We start from the raw sequence: 22763 nt of genomic DNA on the forward strand, positions 1-22763 counted from the left end.
TGCTTCATGATGCTACTCCAAGTGTCAGGATGTAATCTGCCTTTGTTGCCTGCTTGGACATGCTTATCGTGAATCAATCTATGAGTTAAATGCATAGTCAAGATCTCTCAGACATCCATTCATCCAATCACTATCGAGGCATGAACCCTTCGTGTCCATAAAGTCATTTCTACATATCATTGTGAAGCTCGGACCTCTAACGTAACCTTCGAGTCATGGAAATGGACACAATGTTGGCACACTCATGTCATCTAACGCTATCCTTGGAATCTCATTCCCAAAGGAAGATGCCCAAGACACTCATATTGCAATGCTCGCCAACACCATGACATCATTGGGTGGCTCACTTAGGCCATGAGGATTAAGGGTGGTGGTGAGTCAACACCATGCCTCCTTCATTATAAGGCACATTTGATTTAGCACCCAAGCACATCAAAATGATGAGGAGTCATATGTCAATATAAATCGTCCGTTTGGTGTTTGATTGACACCAAATTTGACAAATTTACATCTTTAACTTCTATAAACTTACTTTAGAGCCACTTGTCAAAACTCAAAATAGAACCCGTAACTTTCGAGGTCATCATGTGAGGCCCCATGTAGTTCCCATTAAGCTTGTCTTTGACACCCCTAGAGACATTATCCCTTTTGTTCTTGCTTAAACCATAGTTTGACAATCTTACCCTTTTTGGTATATTAGATGATGCATCATCCTCGGTTGCATCATGTCACTTTTCTCTATCAGCTATTGGCTTGACTCAATGGGAGAAACTTGTGTGTCACTGTTACTCTTGTCCACTATGTGAGAGTCCCAACCTACTCTCCTCTTATATGATTGTGACTCCTCTTGTATGATTGTGACACCTAGCTTCACATTTAAGAGTTCAACGATAAAGAAATAGAGAAAGAGAGGGAAAAATGGGAATAATTTATAAGCACGGCCATGAACTTTTAACGTGGATCTGGATGAGACTGTTTCATGTTCCTTCCCTCTTAACAATTTTTATTTAACTACTTATCTTTTGTTTGTGTACAGTTGACTTCAACCATGTTACATGTTTTAAGTCTAGCTGCCAGCTCTGACTATCAACCCCTCAAAGATTTTCTGGTCAAAGTAAGTGCCTACGTTCTTTACTGATTATAGTATTTCAGTTTAGCTTTCTTTACTTTATTTTAGCATATAAGCTTACTATTATAATATGTAGTTTTTATATTCTTCGGCATGGGCCTTTATTTTTATCCAAGAATTATATGTGATGGGCACGTCATGCTATTATGTTAGTGGAAGATACACAGACATGGTGAAAATCATTAGATACATTTGCGTTGCATATTGTTTGAGCTTTGTTTTGTTTGGGACTGGAACTTCCATTCATCTTCACGTACTAAAAAAAGTGTGTTCAATGCCTCGTGCAGGAATGGGGGGTTGACATTTGAAGTTTTCCAATATGCTTAAAAATCATAAAGTTATTATATAAAATTTAAGAGCAACCAATATCTATTTGAAGCATGATGTATTAGGGCATAAGAGAGAAACATCTAGAGCAAAGGAAAGAGAAAATCCCCTCACAACTTACAATGAATAGCTTTACAATCATGACAGATGAAGAAAAAATATGAAACGTAAAAAGTAGTTTAGATATAATTAATGTAAGTGTATAGTAAATTAATTTGAAACAGATGAAGTTACTTGCTTGAAATTTATATATTCGGTTAATTTGTATTGTATCTCTTTATTGGTTTTAATTTGGTATCATTAAAATGAAGCATAATTTTCATACATGATACATCCTTATCAATGAATCAATGTCAAACAACTATTCAAATATTTTAGAACACTCTCACAAAATGGTCATGTTAAACAAATACAAATACAGCTGTTCTTAACAATGGCACCTTTATAGTTGTGACATGTGCCGTGAGTCATGGTATAATGACTCGCTGCTTTCAAGATTGAATTATTTGCATCCTTTCTTTTGAAGTCCATTCTGTTTCTAGAGTGTGCAATATCCACTTATATTGCACATAATATTTTCATACATATAGCCGGACACCGACCCTTTCTTGACCCTTTCTGTTATTTGTCCACTTATCTTAATTGTTTTCCTGACCCTTGGTAGAAAGCAACATTTCTTGAGGAATGGTTCAAGGTACTTTGCTCATCTCTTGGTGAGAGAAGTAATTGGCGTGATGGTGAAGATAATTCCATCAACAACCAGAAGAGAGAAATGATATCGAAAGCATTACGGTCACTGATTGAAGTGTATACGAGCAGCAGTTGTAGTGCAATTTCTCAGAGATTTGAGGACTTTGACAAATGGATTCACTAGATACTTCACTGTCCTCGTTACGTTCTCAGTTCTAAAGAACTCAGCGGTTGCTGTAGCGTAGGCCTCCAGCCAGTTCTATGATTACATGTTTATGATCCAATAAGAGGAATGTTTGGCATAGACCCTGATATGCCGTTCAAAGAAGTTATACAAGGGAAAGTTTGACAGCAGGCTGACAAGCCATCGCCAGATCTCGTTCTTGTCGATCGAAAATGGTATATAAATTGGCCAGAGGTGGTAGTCTTCTGAGAATTATTGTTATTTAGTTAAAATTTGAAGATTATGCTGGCTATGCAGATTTGAGGAACTTTCCTTCTGGGTAAGCTGGAAGAGTATTTGTTTTTCATTTATTTTCTTTCGGATGTATAGTGTCGTTTTTGTAGTTCAAATACCCTCTCCTTTTTTGAGTATATTTAGTCGTGTATACAGAAAATTTATTTGGATTGTAGAAGATTATGATCAATGAATGATGAAATATGCACGTGAGTTTATTATTACTGATTATTATTTTGATGTATATGTCCCTAAATATTGCACTTTTATCGAATGGACAACTTGCAATATCATGATTCACTCATCATTTTTATCTTATTATAATGCATCAATACATCATATTGTAAGTTTGTAATGAGAAATTTTCAGAGTTCGTAGACTGCTGCCATTAGACGACAAAGAACACAACCCCCCATTGGCTTTTTGACCCACAAAACATATTGAGTTGAGTGAGTCTGAGTGACGTCCCATCCCATCCCATCCCACCCAGCTGGTCCCTCGTCCATCTCTCATAATAGACCAACTTATGATGGTTAAGAAAGAAAGACTTTAACGAATTTTTAAAGTTTAAATGTCCCTCCATTCAATTATTTGAATTATATTTGGGACGTGAATTAATTATATTATAAAACTTGTTTTATAATATAAAATGGTATGCTAATACTTAAACTGAGATGTTCTAATATTGCTTTCTAAAAGCAACGTGTCAACCGATTTCATCATAGTAGCTTTCTCAAAATAAATTTTTTATTTTTTTCATAAGACTTTAATTTTATAAAACTTATATTTATTGAACTATAAAATTTCATCATCATTAATGATTAGATTAGAGTTAAAAACATTAACACATTAATGATGTGGGCTATGGATTGACGACCATCATCATTATGTGGCATGATTGAAAATGAATAGAATCCTATGGTTCTATTTGAGAAAAATTAATTAGCTAGTGATGAAGAATTGCATTCTATCACCTTCCATCATCCCGAAGATTATACTCATATTTATTTCTGAGCTACTAGGTTGGTAGTTCAGGTGATGCACCTCATCAACAATAACATTATTTGTTAATTTGCATCACCTACCTACGGTTGCCTTGAGATTTGATGTTACATATTTTAATGCAGACATACATACTTTGTGTTCAATCATTTTGGACAAACATTTTTTTCTTCAAGGACAAAGCTTGCTTCCCTCGTACCATTGTTGCAATTCTTGTGGCCTACACTTAGACCATGTTTATTTTTCTTAAACATTGTCATATGTCCAATTAAACTATCGTTTAGAGAGGTTATTAATATTGAATGGTTCAATTTTGATATCAATGATTAATCAATATCTTCAATATTTCATATAAATAACCATAATTTTTTACGAAAAATTATAAATTAATCACTAATATGAATATAAATGCTAACCATATAGTTTATAACTCATTTAGGAAACTAATTGCTTTTTCAATTACAAAGATATAACTTCTAGAAGAGAATAAATACTGATAATAACTAGTTAAACTATATGGTTGGTAGTACAAACTTTATACTAGTTATACTATATTCACGTGACAACAAAAATTTAATCATATAAGTATACAATACTAAATATATAATTAATTATTTAGATGTATATGAATCAAAACATGAAATTATAAATTTGTAAGCCACTCTGAAAAATGTTTGTTTTATCACTAAAACTCAATAAATTTCTTCAGATATTCATAGCTTGCATTAAATAAATTTCATTGTGTATAAAGTTTGTGTTTAACATATTTTGTTATAAAAATATGTAAATCCAAAATACAAGTACAACCATAGGGTTCTTTGAATGAAAGAAAAAAAGTCATATAAAATGACAATACTCCCACAGGTATTCTCTTTGTCTAGCTCCCATAGAACACTTGATGGTTGCTTTTACCATAGTCAAAAGGAGAACCACCGACTTCCCTTCTCTTTATCTGTGTGTAGGCCTCCTTTTTCACAAATCTAACGTAGTCACTCAATTCTTAGCTAGTTGATCTTAAACTTTAAACATGTCTAACAAATTTATGAATTTCGTATCTAGTAAATTCTTAAACTTTCAAATCATTATTAAATAATAGATCTCCCGTCTTCATAAACCCACCCTATACTATTCTAAAAACATTATCAAACTTAAAATAAGGATGAAAGATGTGTAAAATATTTAGCCAACATGAATATTTTAGAAACTGGGAGTGTAAATGCATCGACGTGGGGCACTGATTCTCTCCATGAACCATAATCAAATATATATAAAAATGGGAAGACGAAGGACAAGCAGATTGATAATGTAGATCAGATGTAGGGACAAATGCCTCTAATAAATATAAGCTTCACGTGATTTCTTTTCTTTTTCTCTTTATTTTCTATCCTTTTTTCCGTATATGGCTCTTCCTCTGGAGCTCTGTCTCTTTCTCATTCTTATTTATTGTTATTCATAATGATTTTCACTTTTTCATTCTTGGTAAAATCTTTTTAAACATTTTCTGTATTGGCTTACTGGGGAAGTTCGGATCTATTATGGTGTGTCGGCAAAGGAATGGTTCTTGGGATTCCCTAGGGAGTGTTTAAAACAGTGTTATTAACTGTGATTATTCACTCGATCACAGTAGTTTTTTTCAAAAAGAAAAAAGGAAAAACCACAGCTGTCTGGTCATTAGCTTTGAAGAATGGACAAAAATAAAAATAATTGCTTGTGGTCAGCGACTTTTCGGCATTGGTTGGAATAAGAACCTAAAAAGTTGGGGATATGAAGGAGGAAAGTTTGGAAAAGAAGAAAAAGGGATGGGGGGAAGAAGACGATGGAATGAATGAAATGCAGCAACGTGTGAAATGTAAAATGAAATGAAAATGAAAGTGAAATGAAAGCAAGGTGGGGAGTGATTTGAGGCTCCTGTGAACCCTCTTATTCCATTAGACTAAATCCTTCTCTCATTCTCTCTCTCCTTCCCCTTGTCTCTCTCTCTGTCTCTCTCTCTCATTGCCAAGTTTAGAAATTTAAGGAAAAGTTATGATATAATCGACGACCATTCAGATAGCAATTCACCTTCTTTCTGTGTGTGTGTGTTTTTTTCTTTCTGTGTGTTTTTTACTTTCTGGGTCTGTGTTAGTTTCTACAGCGAAGGAAGATAGTTTTGGCTCTGTCTTTTGGTCTGCCACTTCTTATTTAGTGTCAAATTTGGGTAAAACTTGTGAATCTGTTGTATCCCCCACTCACTGCCTCTCCTCTCTTATGGCGCAGTGTCTCAACGTCCTTTCTCCGACTTACCCATTATTGTTGCTTTTTTGATAACCTCTTACTTTACCCTTTCATCTATGCCTGACTCTCTCCTCGTACCTTCCCACCACTTTCTAGTTCTATCTCCTCTTCGCTAATCTCACACTATATTTTGAGCTTCCATTGTTGATAAAAAGTGAAACAAGCTCGCTTGCTGCCATGGTCCATGTTTGCATCATCACATGATACTCTTCTTCTAGCCCAAGCAGGCAAATCCTTGTTCAGAACCCTTTTCAGGTTTGTCTTTCCTCTTTTTCTTCTTTATTATTTCCTTCTATCTAAAGGGATACTCTTGAAAAAGAAAATGCTGTTCATCTGGGTTGGAGTTTGTTCTTATATTTAAATCAAAACAATGGGTTGTTCTAAGGTAATGAGTCCAAGTATTTGGTGTTTTTCTTCCCCTTTTCTTTTGGTTTGTGAAATTTTAGCCTTTGTGGTGAGGGGGCAAAGGTACAGGCTTGATTTTTTGTAGTTTGTCGTTTCAACTTCCTGTCCAAATTTGAACTTTCGGCTTGTGCTAATGATTTCAAAATTTTATTTTCTGTTGGTTAGATTTTCCTGCTCAACTTTCAAATTTCATTCCCTTCAATTACCAGAACCCAGAATCAAGAATCAAGAATCAAGAGTGGCTTGTGTTCATGATATTAAAATTTTAAGCAAGAGCTTGCTTCTTCTTTTCTGTCGATTTTTCCCTGCTTATCTTTCAAATTTGTTTCCCTTCAATTACCAGAATCAAGAGTGGCTAATATGTGCAAGTGAAAATAGTACCATGTAACATTTAAGAACAAGTTTTCCCCACAATTTCCTGTTATCTTTCAAGTTCTTTCCCCCAACATAATCAGAACTCAGCAATCCAGAATGAAGAATGGCTAATATGTGCAAGTGAAAATAATATCCATAATTTCCTGTTGTCTTTCAAATTCTTTCCCCCAACATAATCAGAACTCAGCAATCCAGAATGAAGAGTGGCTAATATGTGCATTTGAACATGATATCTAAAATATAGCTTCAGGTTCAACTATTGATTCAGTAGAGATTCGTTAACAATCAGTGTCTGTTGGATGATTTCACAGGAATTTCTAAGGATCAAAATTCAAATAAATGGCGAAGGAGTACAGTAGCTCACCGAAACATCACCATCTCGAGTCGAGAAGGAAGCGGCTGACATTGATTCTTGGCATCAGTGGGCTGTGCATTTTATCATACCTCTTCGGGGCATGGCAGGGCAGCACAACATCGATCAACCAATCCGAAGCGTACTCCAAAGTCGGTTGCAACGATCAAACATTCCCATCCACCAACGTCCAATCCTCTTCACCAGCGCGTTCGCTCGACTTCGACAGCCACCACGGCGTCGATTTCAACTACACCATGGAAACAGCCGCAAAAACGATATCTCCTTGCGACATGTCGTTCAGCGAATACACTCCCTGTCAAGATCCGACTAGAGGAAGGAAGTTCGATCGGAGCATGTTGAAGTACAGAGAGCGCCATTGCCCTACCAAGGAGGAACTACTCCTCTGTATGATTCCGGCGCCGCCGAAGTACAAGACGCCGTTCAAGTGGCCACAGAGCCGCGATTATGCTTGGTACGATAACATTCCTCACAGAGAACTTAGCATTGAGAAGGCAGTGCAAAATTGGATTCAGGTTGAAGGCAATCGGTTCCGATTCCCCGGCGGCGGAACTATGTTCCCTCGCGGCGCCGATGCTTATATTGACGACATCAACGAACTCATTCCTCTCACTACAGGGAAGATCCGAACCGCCATTGATACCGGCTGTGGTGTAAGTGAATTTCTCTACTCGAAATCGTTCCTCTGTCTGTTCTTGAGTTTACATTGCAGCCATTTTCAATAATATTTTTCTTCCAATGTAGAACAAGAACCATTTAGACGATTTATAATGTCAATTTCTATTGAGCTAAGTTTACTATAAAAAAAAATTATTTTTTTACATTTTAAAAATATGTACGATATCTGATCGTATAATTACGATTATATCCTTCGTAACTATACACATTGTTGATGTGTGTTTGGGTCATGGTGGCCACTGGCTTTGGGTGTTTTAGGTAGCAAGTTGGGGTGCCTATCTGCTGAAGAGGGACATCTTAGCCATGTCCTTTGCCCCAAGGGACACTCATGAAGCTCAAGTTCAGTTTGCGCTAGAGCGCGGAGTTCCCGCCATGATTGGCATCATGGCCTCTCAAAGACTCCCTTACCCTGCTCGGGCTTTCGACATGGCTCATTGCTCCCGTTGTCTCATCCCGTGGGCCAAAAATGGTAACACTACATAAATGTATGCAATGTCTACGATTCGTTCAAATGATTTTAAAACGTGCATTCTAAACTTTACACAGATGGATTATACTTAATCGAGCTCGACCGAATCTTGAGACCCGGTGGGTATTGGATTCTCTCGGGCCCTCCGATCCGTTGGAAGAAGTATTGGAAAGGTTGGGAAAGAACACAAGAGGACTTGAAACAAGAACAGGACTCCATTGAAGACGTTGCCAGGAGACTGTGCTGGAATAAAGTGATTGAGAAGGATGATCTTTCCATTTGGCAAAAGCCCCTCAACCACATGCAATGCATTCAGAACAAGAAAGTCATGAAAACTCCCCATATTTGCAAATCAGACAATTCCGATGTTGCTTGGTAATCACGACCCTCCATATCAGTATGATATTATCCAATTTGAACATAAGTTTTCATGATTTTGTCTGGACTTTCTCAGACGGCCTCGTACCAAAGGAGATATGTTCCTTTACTTATAATGTCTTCTTATACATACTTTCATCATTAGGTACACAAACATGGAGACATGCATTACTCCATTGCCAGAGGTCAGTAGCAACGACAAAGTTGCTGGTGGTACGGTAGAGAATTGGCCAAACCGCGCGTTCGCCGTGCCTCCTCGAATCAGTCGAGGAACGATACCAGGCATCACCGCAGAGAAATTCGAAGAGGATAACAAACTATGGAAAGATAGGATTTCATATTACAAGAAAATGATCCCCTTGGCTCAAGGACGGTACCGAAACATAATGGACATGAATGCAAATCTCGGCGGGTTTGCAGCTGCAATGGTGAATTTTCCAGTATGGGTTATGAACGTCGTCCCTGCAAATTCAGATCACGACACGTTGGGCGTAATATACGAGCGCGGGTTCATCGGAACGTACCAAGATTGGTGCGAGGCCTTCTCGACGTACCCAAGAACATATGATCTCATCCATGCCTATGGCATATTTAGCATATATCAAGATAGGCAAGATTGAAGCTCTTTTTTTTTTTTTTTCTTTTAATCTCTTTGTTTGATCTAATAAATGCATTGTTTTGTGAATGCAGGTGTGATGTAACTTACATTTTGTTGGAGATGGATAGGATTTTACGGCCGGAAGGGACAGTAATTTTTAGGGATACAGTTGAAGTGTTGGTGAAAATTCAGAGTATTACTGATGGAATGAGATGGAGGAGCCAAATTATGGACCATGAAAGTGGACCATATAACCCTGAGAAGATTCTTGTTGCGGTTAAAACTTACTGGACTGGTGAAACCAACCAGCAACAAGAGAAACAGGCATAGTAAATTTCAGATTTTACTGGAACAGTTTGTAACTTTCTTTCTTTCCTTTTACTCTCCACATTTTTCCCTACTTAGGTATTTCTGTAATTTCCTTCCTCTTTATTTCTGTTCCTATGTTATGTAATTTTCTAAGCAATTTTTTTAAAACATTTTATATATATCATTTGGGACATTATTGTTCCAAAATTTGATTTTGTCATCTACACGTGTCTATTCAACATTTTAAAAAATTATAAATCTATCGGACACAAAAATATAATTTATAAAATTTTACATTGATTGAAGAGAAGAACGAGTGTCAGAACATTTTACATTGATTGAAGAGAAGATGAGTGTCAGCAAGGGCTGAGCTTTGAAAGGGGTAGATTGTGAGATTCTGCACATGTTAGAAAGGAGAATGAAACATCTTCTTACAAGGGTGTGGAAATCTCTCTTAGTAACCGTGTTTCAAAAGCTTGAGCGGAAGACTAATAGAGAAAGCTTAAAGAAACGGTCTTGGTGTTGTAAATTGTCATAAGTTTTGAATTGATTTGGTTATTTGGATTAGATTTGAGAAACCTTACAGAAACCGTCTACTATATGCTTGGTGTTTAAATTGTCATCAGTTTTGACTTGATTTGATATGCTTGGTGTTTAAATTGTCATCAGTTTTGACTTGATTTGATTTGATTCTTTGAATTAGATTTAGTGTTAGTCATATCTGAGATTTGATTATGTAATGCTATATAATGGGAGATTTCTCCCTCCATTATGAATATCCATTCCTGATAAATGGTATCGGAATTTGGGAGAGCTTTAGGAGTCACATTGTATTTGTTGAGTGACATGTTGGTGAAAGTTTTTGTAGTGTGATAGTGAGGTATTCACTTGTAACGCTTTGGTTTATTAGTGATTGGTTCGTAGATGTAGAGGAACTTCTTCTCTCCGAACTACGTAAATATCTTGGTGCCTCTTTGTGTAAATTCGTTCATTGGTGTTGTGAGTACATTTGTTCTGCTTCCGACGCACAACACTTGGATGGGCTTAAGTTGTTACCGAAAGATTTTGTAGACTGTGTTCTGTGGAACTGAAATTAGAGCATTTTATTATCAAACTAAATGCTAACTCTAATATATCTTGCATGGATATATTGGTATAAAAATATCATATAATTAAATAAATTTGATACTAACACTTCAATTTATATATATCTTAATTGATTCGGTGTGGATGACATTATTTAGGTCTACATTTATTTCACTTATATGTCATTAATTTATTCATGAATTTATTGATAGAAAATAAGACCATTATAAAAAATAAATAACTAATTATAAAAAATAATTTCAAGTATTATAATTCCCTACTTGAAATACAATTAACATTGAGTTTATAGATGCATTAATCTCACGAACTTCAACTTCAAAGTTAAGAAGATTTACCATTTTACCCTTGCATATTAATTTGTAGACTTAATAAATATACCAACTGAACAATAATAGATAAATTATTAAATTTTCTTAAATTGTGAAATTTATTTAAAAAATGTAAACTTATTATTAATCTAATGGTTAATTAAGGACCAATGTAAAAGATGATTTAGAAGAAAAAAATAATGGGTGATGTAAGGTTATAACGATTCTTGTATGACATAATCAAGCTCCATCACTAAAAAATAATATTCCACAAATATTTATTAGTATAATTTAAAATGATTTTATATATGATTTCGTGTGCTATTTTTAATAAGAAAAATAAAGTTTGAATGTCAAAATGTTATATAGCTCAAGATCTATCTAATAATATAAGGGTGAAAATTTGATTTATTTTTACATAATATACTTTTATAATTGAAATTATTGTAAAAAGCCGTCATAAAACCGATAATTTTGGACCGCTTGTAAGAGAGAGAGGAAAGGAGAAAGGTTACGTGAATGTGAATCGTCTGAAGAAGAAACAGCACAGCCCGTCGTCGATACTTGCCTTCTCTCTCAATTAGCTTCTCAAGAGGTGGTCTACCAAATTCGCCTTCTCGTTATCTACCTTTGTGGACTTGCAGCCTCAACCAAGATCGAGTTCACCATCGTCTCAAGGGTGGAGAGATATGGTGGAGACGGAGAACATGGCCGATTCGTCGCACAACGTGGAGGATGAAGTTGGGAGAGTGGTGGAGCAGGCGAAGGAGCTGCATGATTCGGCTGCATCTCTAATCTCCAGAACAGCCACCGATGAGCAGTCTCTCTGCCAGCGTGCTCTCTCTCTTGACTCTTCCATTCGCCGTCTCCGTTCTTTACTTGATTCGCTTCTCTCCAAGAAGCTTTTGGACCCTAAGATTGCTGACAAGGCATGTTTATTTCTCAATTTTGCACGCATTTGATTTCAAATCTGTTGTTCTACAATACACGGATCGATTCATTTTTTCCACTTGTTTGGACGAATCAGCTGGAAGATGACTTGCAGAGAGCTAGGTGTCTGATGGTCGATGGAGAAGTTGCATCTTTTCTTCCTAGGAAGGCTCAGGGTTAGGAGTCCTTTTCATTCGTATTTGGAGATCTTGAATTTTTTATTTCTTTTTTTAGGGAATCGCGGAATTAGGAAATGGAAGGACAATATCAGGATTAGTGTCCGTTTGCCTTTTGCTGCATTTAGTGTCTGAATATGTAATTTGATGGCAGGGAAGTTCTTGCAGATGTTTCTGGGACCTATTAACGTGCGTGCCTCACGGAAGGACGTTCAGTTGAAAGTTAAAGAGGAGTACAACAGTTACAGAGTATGAATTTCTGTTACTATCTGTATTTCAAAATCTCACATCTTTTTCCCTTTAGTCGCAGAGCTACTTTTATTGCATGCTTTAATCTGCACTTGATGAAGCTTTTCAATCATTACGGCTATGGCATACCTCGAACTCTCCGAAATTAGTGCTTTGTTATGAAGGCTTATTTTCTTTCTCGCTTTTGTATTTTACTCGAACATATGTATTCGGTAGTCTATCATTTGAGGCTCAGCAGACATCAACAGCTGATCGAAACATTCTTTCTTCTATGGATTTGCATAATGATGCTTTAGATGGAACAGATTAGTTTATTTTGACCTCTCCTCCAGCTTTTGGGGTAGTTTCCATTTTATGTTTGTAAGAAACAAAATTTCATTAATGGAATAAAATTTCTAGTCATCGAAGAATTGGCGCCCTCAAACCCTATGCCGGAGGAGTAATAAAATCACCCTCTAGTTGGAAAATAGAAGATCAATGGCAGGAAGACTCTTGTATTGGTTTTCTAGCCAAATCTCCCATAAATTGGCATTGTATTTGAAACATTTTCCCTAAAATGGACTAGAGTGCTGTTCAAGCATTTACGTAATGAATTTTCTAGCAGTCCCCTTCCTAGTGTGGATGGAGTAATCCTAGAAACATCAAAAAAGCTTTCAACACAACATCGTATGATAAAGGACATGAGAGGGGGAGGTTTTACATTTTTGCAACTAAATTATTCATTGAATTGTGTGTCACACATATTCGCCCTTCTAAGTAGTAGAGAGTAGAGGACTTTACATTTATTTAGGTAGTTTCCTTCCCAAATAATATTGCTCAACCTTGGAGCAAGGACGACATTGACAGGCATTAAGCCATGGAAAATGGACTTCAATAAGATTGGATTTTTATATCTTCTCAGATTTTTCAAGTATCCTTCAAAGTATTCTCAGTGGGTGGAGGTTACACACTTGCAATATGCTGACAACACTTTACTTTTCTGCCCTGGATCCTCGGGTTCTATTAGAAATTGGTGGGATTTTATGTGTGAGTTGATTGCATGGTGGGATCCTCAGGTTCTATTAGGAATTGGTGGAATCCTTGGGTTCTATTAGAAATTGGTGGGATCCTCGGGTTCTATTAGAAATTGGGGTGGAGGTTATGTTTGAGTTGATTGCTTGGGATTTTATTGGAAATTGAGATTCTTATTGGAACATTGCCCACATCTTGTTTTTTCATCAAAAGTAATCGACCATTTTTTTTAGTACTCTGCAAATAAATTATCAGTTTTGTGTTCGAGTTGCTTGGCTATTGGAGGAATTTTATTGGAAAAATTCCATATATCATGATCTTTCATCTTATCTGTTTTATTTCTACTAAAGAAACAAACCACATATCATTTGTTTAGTGTTCTCTTTTTACTCTCTCTATCCATCTAGACTCGCATACTTGGAGCTTTCTTCTATTTTTCTTCTTTTCACTTGTTCTTTGTCCACTACTACCTACATTTCCTAGAGAAAATAATTTATATGGGGACTCACAATGATCTTCGAGCAGGATAGGACTGCTCTTCTTTTTCTTCTTTTTCCATCACTACTGCTAGTTCTAAGAGGCTGGGTTTGGGATGGATGCTTGCCTGCATTTCCAGTTCAGCTGTATCAGGTATTCTTTTTTACTTTTTTCTTTTTAAATCGGTCTTGCTCTCTCTGATTGAAGTTCTTGTTGCACATTGAATTTGATTCTGTACAAGTTTTCTAGGTTCCTATACTTGGTAAAAGGAACTGTGGAGCAAATTCCTTGTGATTGATCAGATGAACATAATTGTTTGCATCTACCTGGCCTCTGAATTCTTCACAATTAGATGATGCTTCTTTTGTAGCTTTTTTGGGGTCTTCTCAATCCTCTGCCCTTTGGTTATTGCTTTGTACCTTTTCTTTTAATATATTATTGTCTTTTATAAAAGAAAATTTCAATTCAGTACAACATAATTTAATTTTATCTAATGTTCTAAAAACCACATTTACATTAACTCAACAGTGTTTGTACTCTACGTTCATCATTTCTAGGCATCTGGGACTTGCTACCCGCAAATATCAGCACATGTTTCCCTTTTCCATACATCCTATTCTAGACATCTCATTTTGATGCAAAACTCAGACTAAATACCCGTAGATGTTTTGGTTTATTTTCTTGTAATTGAATCGGATGCTTTGAAAGAAAACTTATAGATTCATGTAAACTCTTTAACACACCATTTTTTCTTTCTAGGCATGGCTTTTGTTCCTATACACAGGATTGGCATTGCGTGAAAACATACTAAGAGTCAACGGAAGTGACATTCGTCCTTGGTAAGCGATATGTTGTTATTCAATGCTTTATTTTATTTTATTTTTAAATGTTATTATGATAGTTTTGAATGTATAAGATTACAAGTTTCTTTATACTCACTTATTAATTTTCGTTGGATAATGCAAGTACAAAAGAGAAGGCTGCCCAAGTGAAACCAAACAAAAAATCTGAACATTTACATGAAACTCCTATTGTTTACAACAAAAATTTTGATGTTACTTTTTCAAAACAAAAAAAAAATCCCTTACAGTAGTAAGAATTCTCCAACCCATCCTTTTCCCTCTCCCTCCCATCCATCCCTCTCTCTTCATCATGAAAATGATTTTATTTTACTCCAATATGTTGATTTTCTCCTTATCTTCCTGTCCCTCCATCCTTCTTGGCATGAATGGCAACCTCCAAAGGGATATTTTGAAGAGTTTTGTGTTAACATTTTCTTATAGCATTCTGCTAAAAAAGAAAGCCACTCTGAGGTTCTTTTACTTGCGAAAGTCTTTATTTATTTTTTTTTTTTTTTTGAGAACACAATACAACAACGGCTTCAACTGGTTATAAGAGACCATAATTAATGTGGAATATTTTCGGAGACTACAAACTATTGAAACTATGTAAGGAAGTTTTGAAAAGCCTTCCTCTCAAGTGCCAGGTCCAATGTCGTGTTCTTTGTAAATAAACATAAAGGGTTTTTAATATATTCTTTTCTGCAAATATCTATTGTAGATTCTTACGAGCTTTTAAATTGACTAGTAAATTTACTGATTTTCTTTCTTCCTTTTCTTTTTTTGGATTATAAACAAACATTTCCATGAATCAAAATGCGCATAACAGTCTAAGGTAGGTAAAGAAAATTTCCAATCAAATAAAGCTACTAAATGAAAACTACCTTGAATCAAGAATGATTGAAGAGCTATCGAAGTTACAAAAAGACTTTGTGAAGAGCACTAAATTAGGAGTGTGAAGTGTGCTATAGAAAGTCACAAAGTAAACCTAGATATCTCTCTTCATCTTTGAAGGGTTTTTGATTTCTTTCCATCTGAACAGACCACAAAAGAGTGGCATATTTCCAAAGGTTTCTTCATTGCTTAGAAATTATGAGAGTGGTCAGGAGATGCATATCTTGAAGTGGTATTTATTTCTTAACTATACTAGGAATGTGAGAGCTTTGGGATTCCAGGTCAAGAGACTTGTGGTTTGTCTACTTGGAGTTTAAGAGATATTTATGGCTTTCTTTAGTTGTAGATGTTTCTTCTAGGGGCATCCTCGTTCTTATTCCTTTCTATGATGGTTATGGTGGGTGATTTTAGTCAGTGGCTGTTTAGAATTTATGGGCTTTTTAGAGAATTACTTTTTGGAGTGAGTTATGGAACTTTGGCTGGATTCAGAACTGTGGCTGCAATGGGGAGGCACATATTTGGGGAAGGACTCCTTTTTCTGCTTAGCAGTGAGGCATTTTTTAGTCCAAGCTTATGGTAGGGTTTAATCTCAATATGGATGTCCAAACAATAGCAGGAGAAAGGTTCAATACTCACGAGAAGGTGTTAACGATCATATTGCTCTCCGCTAGAATGTTTGGTTTAAAGGCAAGAAGCCTCAAGAGTTAATATGTGGATTTAAGACTTGAGAAGACATTTTTTACTTTGTCTTTATGGTCTTGGAAGTCCAAACCACTATAATAGTGTTACAGTTCAAAGGTCTTCATAATATTGAAAGGGTTTTTTGCAAACAATCTTAGTGGCTATCATTACGAGCAAAGCTCATGTACCAACTGTAGATGATTATGATTAACATGCACCGTAACCCACCCTCCTTTTGTCAAAGCCTGTAGAATCACCTCTTTTCTTTCCACTCTGAAGTAGGTGAAAGCAACCCACTACACTAATAAAAAGGAAGGCAAAGAGGATTCTCTTGCCTGAGCCAACTTGGGCACTGGAAAGGTTATCATGCATGTGTTCTCTTGTCACTGCATCTTTAAGTTCAAATTTATATTTGGTCCGTGATACAAAGATGTCTGTTCCACGGGAGCTTTAAACAATTTTTATTCTCTTTCTTTTGATATGGTTTGATGGATGGGATTTGTACTTTACCAATGTTAAAAATATCTGTGGTATGGTACAAATAGTATGGTGAAGTGTGTGATTGTGCCTTTTCTGGTGGAAGTATCATCACTATTATGCTCTATGATCCCTTGTTAGTTCTACAGACATTTTGGTGAGGTTCGTGAGTAATGACTTTACAGGTGGATATACCATCACTATTGCGCTATGATTATGGCCCTTGTTAGTCTTACGTGGGAGATCAAAGGACAACCAAATTGTGCCCAAAAACAGGTTTTTCAATTGTTATTATCTGCTAAATACGATCATACTCTTTGCATTAGATTAATTTTACTGGTTCAATCCCCTCCAGAGAGGTGTCCAACTCTTCCTACAGTGGGCCATGATGCAAGGAGTTGCAATGCTTTTACAAAATAGATACCAGCGTCAGAGGCTTTATACTCGGATTGCACTTGGAAAGGTGCCATTTGAGACTGCATTCATTTTACAGTCAACTATAAAACAATTTATTCTACTTAATGTTACATCACATTCTGTGACTGGAAATCATTATCCCTACCCAACGCACTCATTTTAAGCATCTGATGAGGCATGCACAATAATAAGCGTTTGAATTTTGCTTATGTTTTATAATGGATGATTGCTGTTCTGTCATTTTATTTGTCTGTTGATTTCATTGTTCATTTTTTTTTATTCCTAGGCTAAGAGAATGGATGTCGTTTGGGGAGAAACAGCTGGTGTAGATGGTCAACTTTGGATACTGTGTCCTTTACTATTTATCTTACAGGTAATTTAAGCCTCAATTTTTAAGCAGCTTTTAAGTAAGTTCAAACTAGTAAAACTCTTTTCGTTTTTCATTCCCTTGGTTGAAATAGTTGGAGGGCATCGTAATACACTCACCCTTTCCCTTAACGTAGTTCTAACTATCTAATGAATTGGAGTCAAATTACAAAAGTGTTCTCCCTTCTTTGACTTGGTGGGAGTCCTTTGTTTTTTTTTTTGGTTTTTTTTTTTTTTTTTTTGCATGGAAGCTTCTTTTTAGAGTAATAATTTATCCATGGTGCATTTGATCTAAACTAGCATCTGTTCTTAGTTAACAATTTGATTGTATGTGCTCTAATTTCCTTAACTGCAGAAGATTTATTGATTTATATTAGAAAAACTAAAAAAAAAAAAGATTTTAAATATACTGTTGCTGTTTTTATTAATAGCAAACAATTTTCCGCTTGAACGTGTTAATTTTCTGAAAGTTGACAAAAAACCATATTATGTAGTACAGATAATCATTCATGAAATAGTTTATGTATGCCAATTTTAGAAAACTGTTTAAGCAATTGGATAGTCTGGTAACAATGAAGGTAGCTGTTTTGAATGTTTCATATAAAAAAACTCGAAAGTAGAGATGGTATAGCTTTTAGATTTTAAGCTAAGTTGTTGGAGATGAAATTAGAAAAGATGTTAGTTTAGTCTTGGAATACATCTACAATTACAAAGAACTTAGGAATGAGGATCCTCTCCTCATGGTCATAAACCCCTTCTGTTATATGGTGTATACAATTTTTTGTGATGGTTTGGATGTGTGTGGTGTAAGAAGCTTGTTGAGAAAGATTTTTTGAATCTGGCCTTCCCAGGATGTTATGGTGGGTTATTTTGTAAATTTTGAGTAATCTTGTAAATGGTACTCTTTTACTGTACATTTTACAATTGATGGCTCAGTGGATTTAGTATTTTACAAATAAACCATCTTTGTTTGGGAAAGGGCATTTAGCAGCCATAACCTGCATAGCCATCTGCTACACAATGGAACTCTCACGAGTGTTCGTAATTTCCTAATTTATTTACATGTGGTGTATTTAATAGGGCTTTGAGGCGTATGTTGGATTGCTCCTCCTCAAGACTGCATTGGTTGGCGTGGTTCCTGAATGGCAGGTCATGAATTGCTTATTGATTCTGCTGGTTCTAATTCAAAAATACTATTTCATACTCAGAAAAAGATTGTGAACATGCTTTCTCAGATACAAACTGATGGATAAATGTCCGTTGCAGGTGTTATTTTGTGGATTCCTTTTGGTTCTAATGGCAGTCGGGAACTTTTCAAATACAGTGCAAACCTTAATGGCAAAATCAAGATTCAAGGCAAAGATGAAGAGAAGCAAGAGCAAGCAGGAATTGGCCCCGACCCGTTCTTAATACATAGGATTACTTGATTAACGACTTGTAGGATCTATTCTTCACCTTTCCAGGTTCTTGAATATGTTTTGTCGAAGCCGAGCTGTGAGAATTGCCCTCCCCCTCCCTCTCCCTCTGATATCTTTTCATTTTGACTCAATACACTTTTTATCATGTAAAGTTGGTCTTGCATAGGTTCTTCCCTGGAGAAGGTGGAAGTGCTACACATCGCAGGACTCATTTTCTAGTTTCCCATGTAACTTTCTCCTCTTTTCTATTGCAGTTCATTGCGAGGTAGAGTTTTTGAACTTTCCTATTGAATATCATATTGTAATTTCTGTTGATTATGGTATGTAATTCTACTGAAAACGGTTTGGACGTTTTCACTATCAAAGCTTCTGTTCCTTTCCATTTTTGTTAGGCTTTGCAAAATGTAAAAGCCCAATCAGAATATGCTATCTATAACCCAATTATGAATCTCTTTGAGCTGTTTTCCCTAGATAATTTCAATACAGTTGCCTTCATTTTAAGCCCAATAGAAGAAGAAGAAGAAGAAGAAGAAGAGAGAAGGATGGAATTCTCCCTAACCATAGCTGAAGAAGGATGCAAGCAAGAATAGAGAAGGTTGATTCCTCTTTACTTCTTTTATATTTGGTATCTTTGGAACTTGAGATAATGAAATATTACTTTCTCATAATTCCTACAGTTCATTCCTACTTCCCCATGAACTAACTTCCCTGAGTCTTAGGTTGAAAGCTCTTGTTATTGGTTGGCCAACTTTAGCAAGTCATGAGTTAAGCCTACAAATATTTCGGGTTTTAATTTTCACTATACTTTCAATTTCATTAAGTTAAAACGTACTTGGGGAATGAAGAGTACAAAATAGAGTGAAAAAAAAAAAAAAAAAAAACTATATAGATAACTCGAGTTTAATTATGTCGACTAACCCTCTTGTTATAAAATGGAATGAGTCGGATTGATTGTTAAACATTGATTGAGAAACTCAGACAAAAAAGGAAATGGGTTTTGATGGTTTGATTGTTTAATTCATTTAGGAGAAAAGACAAAAAGAAGAAAGAAAAGTTACTAAAAACCATATAGAATATCAACGTTATTTTTGGTTCTCCCTATGAACTTTCACAAAAACATTTAGAAGGTAAGAGAAATAGATTCTAAAATTTAGGGTAAATGATTAAGAGGTGGAAGAAGGTTGATAGGAGAAAAAAGGAAAGTTGATGTGGTTGGTTGGGATAACTTCACATGGAAAAAAAAAAAAGGAAAAGTACGTACTTTTGGATGAACATCCAAAAGGAAAAGAAATTAAATGGAATGGTTTTGTCTTTCACTTTGTGTACAAGTACTTGTTGTTGGAGACTAGCTTGGCAAGTAAGCTAAGCACAAGCACTCTCTTTTTTGGTCCAAATTTTTTTTAAACAAGCAACCTTCACAAATTCCTCTATTTTCTCCTCATCGTCACCGTCACCATTTTTTGTTGTGGGTATTTTGCGGGTAAGAATCAAACCGATTCTTTTAACTTGTTCGAGATCAAATCGATTGTTACAATCCTAGATGCTCCTCTTATAATACCTCTAAAGGGTTAAATTTTTTGGAGAGTAAGAGTATGTGAGAAAATTGCAAATTGAGCAATTTTGTAGAGAAAATGAGGATTGGAGGTTGTTGGAATTTTTGGAGGAGGTGAAAGTTGAAGGTGAATATGCCTACTTTTTTTTCCTTTTAAAGAAAAAAAAAGAGATTAAAGATTAGCCATTGGATTTAGGGTAAGGGAATTGAACGGTTGGTATTAAATGCTGAGAAGTTGGATATTGGAATTTAAAATGGGCTAAAAAGATCTCCAGCCGACAGTGAAGACAGCCAGATGCACGACTGCATAAATTCCTATACTCGCGTGGTTTCATCTTGCACGCAAGGCGTGTGTACTGCACACCTGCGTACGCACGTGAGGGAGGTGGCAGACAATTGCATTTTGTTTTTTCCTTTTTTTTCTTTTAATAATAAAATCCTTTCGAAAAATTAGATTGCGACACGTTTAATCTCATTGGTGCGTGAGCCCCTTTTCCTCATTGCCTTGCTGTTCATCCACGTGTACAACGTCATCGCCACATCACGCCACACGTCATCAAAAATTTGACCATTGCATGCAACGTCAGCAACAAGATATGTCTATTGAGCACCACATTGAATGATACATCACCACCACGTGAAAACATTTTTCTTCTAATCTTCTTTTATGCATATTTCTCTTTCTATTTAAAATTTCAATTTATTGTGATATAAAATATTTAATTTTATTAAAGCTCTAGCAATCTCGTCTTTTATAATGGAAATCCATATATGATCTCAAACTCGAAGATTTGAGCTATACTTTTGATCCATCGTTGGGACCCTACCTTCTTGTTGCAAATTGGTTAGGTTCAATAGAGGGACTTCCATCTTCTACTCGTTAAGAGTGTTGCTCACGATTCGACTCTTTTTCATCAACCAACCTGATTACTTTCCTTCATCTTATTATTCATGGTATTCTAATATGAAACTTTTAATAAAGCATCGTTCTAACCATATGAATGGGCAACAATTGATGTCGAAAATTAGTATACTAAAGCGACGATAAATTTGTATGATCGAAAAATACTGTGTCTAGAAAATAAGGGTAAGTAATATTAGCGTGGTGCTAAGCCAGCTAAACACTAATGGAGAACTTAGAAAGTAAAATGTAGTGTTGTTCGTCGAAATTTAGAATGTAGTCAAAATTTGTATTTTATACTCATCATAAACTTATAACGTACCTTTAATTTTTTTCAGCTCTCTTGGAGAATCTCATCTTGTTGTTGGGTCGTCGTAATCATGAAATACTCATGTTCAATCCCTTTGAGCTCAACAAGACCCTCCGACAAAAGGTTGGTCATTAACTAACAATCGACTTTCTCTATCACCCTTAAGGTTTATTTTGCTTCAAGGTTGATCGTGAATTTGGTGGTCAATTCCCAAGAGATTGTTTGAAGCATTCATCTACTCTAGAGGTATGTTTAAGAAAAGTAGGTCGCCTCATCAAAGAGTTGACCAATTAAGCCATTTGGTTGACCCCTTGAGAAGTCAGTCTTATATGTTTGTTTGTCTACTCTTGATGGACCTACCAAATAGATTCCGCTCGATTTGTTAGATAAATTCATAGCATTGTACATAAAAAGAAACGATACGATAGGTAGGTGTTAAAAAAAGTGTCGCTTTACCCCTTCTATGCTCCCTTACATATACCCATTACGCTTTGAAATCAGCCATCAAAGTATCCAATACTTTGTAGTGAAGGAGTGAAGGAGGACATCACAATTATTCAATAGGATACTTCAAACTTAGGGTAACTCCATGTGCCACTACTAAGCTTATAGGCCCTACGTTGGGGCATGTGCCTTTAAAGTAAAACCCACATTATTATTGAACCCTATGTATATGTATGTCCTCACATCTCCTTTTAGGCTTAGATCTATCTCACCTTTTAAAAAATAAAAAAAATAAATATGAAAACAAATATGATTATGACGATGAGAAACAATTTTTAAGAATTAAAACAAAAAAAATAAATAAAGGAGTCTAAATTGTTACAGATCATTACCTAACAATACTTCGAGACCAAAAATGATAGGTACGATTAATTAATTAATTAAAATAAATTAAAATAAATAAAGTTTAATGATCTCAATTACCATGAAAGTTGGAGCAAGAAAGAAAAGGAAAAGGAGTACTTTTCAAATAATACAAATTTAGTTTTTGAGAAACAAAAAGAGAATCTAATAATAGAACGGAACATTCTTTTTTGCATAATTATTTTGTTTGCCCCTCCAATTTCTCACTATTTATAAAATAAACCCCTAAATTATATGTCGACAAAATATATATATATATATATATATATATATATATATATATATATATATATATATATATATATATATTTTACCCTCC

At 35.4% G+C, this 22763-nt stretch overlaps 3 protein-coding genes across 7 annotated transcripts in view; all 3 read left to right on the plus strand.

Annotated features, from left to right (window-relative positions):
- The window catches only part of LOC111491546 (HEAT repeat-containing protein 6), a 29488-nt gene extending 26645 nt beyond the window's left edge, over positions 1–2843 (plus strand). Inside the window, exons 26-27 of one of the 3 annotated variants that reach the window (XM_023140500.1) lie at positions 1037–1114; positions 2121–2843. In XM_023140500.1, coding sequence (XP_022996268.1) covers positions 1037–1114; positions 2121–2330 — 288 coding nt within the window. In that variant the 3' untranslated portion in view covers positions 2331–2843. Of the gene's footprint in view, positions 1–1036; positions 1119–2120 lie in introns of those variants that run through there. The other 2 variants (XM_023140501.1, XM_023140503.1) reach the window with 2 other exon arrangements.
- Positions 2844–5313: 2470 nt separating this feature from the next.
- LOC111491547 (probable methyltransferase PMT18) lies at positions 5314–9684 on the plus strand. Of its 3 annotated transcripts, none has more exons than XM_023140505.1 (6): positions 5314–6134; positions 6971–7685; positions 7969–8179; positions 8257–8554; positions 8703–9167; positions 9248–9684. In XM_023140505.1, exons 2-6 carry the CDS (start codon positions 6999–7001, stop codon positions 9483–9485), a joined length of 1899 nt encoding a protein of 632 aa, XP_022996273.1. In that variant the 5' UTR covers positions 5314–6134; positions 6971–6998; the 3' UTR covers positions 9486–9684. The 3 variants fall into 3 exon arrangements, with proteins under 3 accessions (XP_022996273.1, XP_022996275.1, XP_022996274.1); XM_023140507.1 differs by lacking the exon at positions 5314–6134 and adding an exon at positions 6241–6264; XM_023140506.1 differs by lacking the exon at positions 5314–6134 and adding an exon at positions 6297–6347.
- Positions 9685–11365: 1681 nt separating this feature from the next.
- LOC111491549 (transmembrane protein 120 homolog) lies at positions 11366–19194 on the plus strand. Its single transcript, XM_023140508.1, has 10 exons — positions 11366–11808; positions 11907–11985; positions 12140–12234; positions 13771–13875; positions 14482–14561; positions 16799–16889; positions 16969–17076; positions 17317–17403; positions 18477–18545; positions 18663–19194. The coding sequence occupies exons 1-10, from the start codon at positions 11569–11571 to the stop codon at positions 18804–18806; spliced, it is 1098 nt and encodes a 365-aa protein (XP_022996276.1). The 5' UTR covers positions 11366–11568; the 3' UTR covers positions 18807–19194.
- Positions 19195–22763: the final 3569 nt, after the last annotated feature.

The sequence above is a fragment of the Cucurbita maxima genome, unplaced genomic scaffold (assembly GCF_002738345.1).
Source record: "Cucurbita maxima cultivar Rimu unplaced genomic scaffold, Cmax_1.0 Cma_Scf00016, whole genome shotgun sequence".
NCBI classification, from domain to species: domain Eukaryota; kingdom Viridiplantae; phylum Streptophyta; class Magnoliopsida; order Cucurbitales; family Cucurbitaceae; genus Cucurbita; species Cucurbita maxima.

Coding starts and splice junctions, on each gene's coding strand:
- LOC111491549 (XM_023140508.1), top strand. CDS start 11,569: ATGGTGGAGACGGAGAACATGGCCGATTCGTCGCACAACGTGGAGGAT. Junction 12,235..13,770: donor AGGAGTACAACAGTTACAGA/GTATGAATTTCT, acceptor ATCTTCGAGCAG/GATAGGACTGCTCTTCTTTT. Junction 18,546..18,662: donor GCGTGGTTCCTGAATGGCAG/GTCATGAATTGC, acceptor TGTCCGTTGCAG/GTGTTATTTTGTGGATTCCT.
- LOC111491547 (XM_023140505.1), top strand. CDS start 6,999: ATGGCGAAGGAGTACAGTAGCTCACCGAAACATCACCATCTCGAGTCG. Junction 7,686..7,968: donor CCATTGATACCGGCTGTGGT/GTAAGTGAATTT, acceptor TGGGTGTTTTAG/GTAGCAAGTTGGGGTGCCTA. Junction 8,555..8,702: donor GACAATTCCGATGTTGCTTG/GTAATCACGACC, acceptor TTTCATCATTAG/GTACACAAACATGGAGACAT.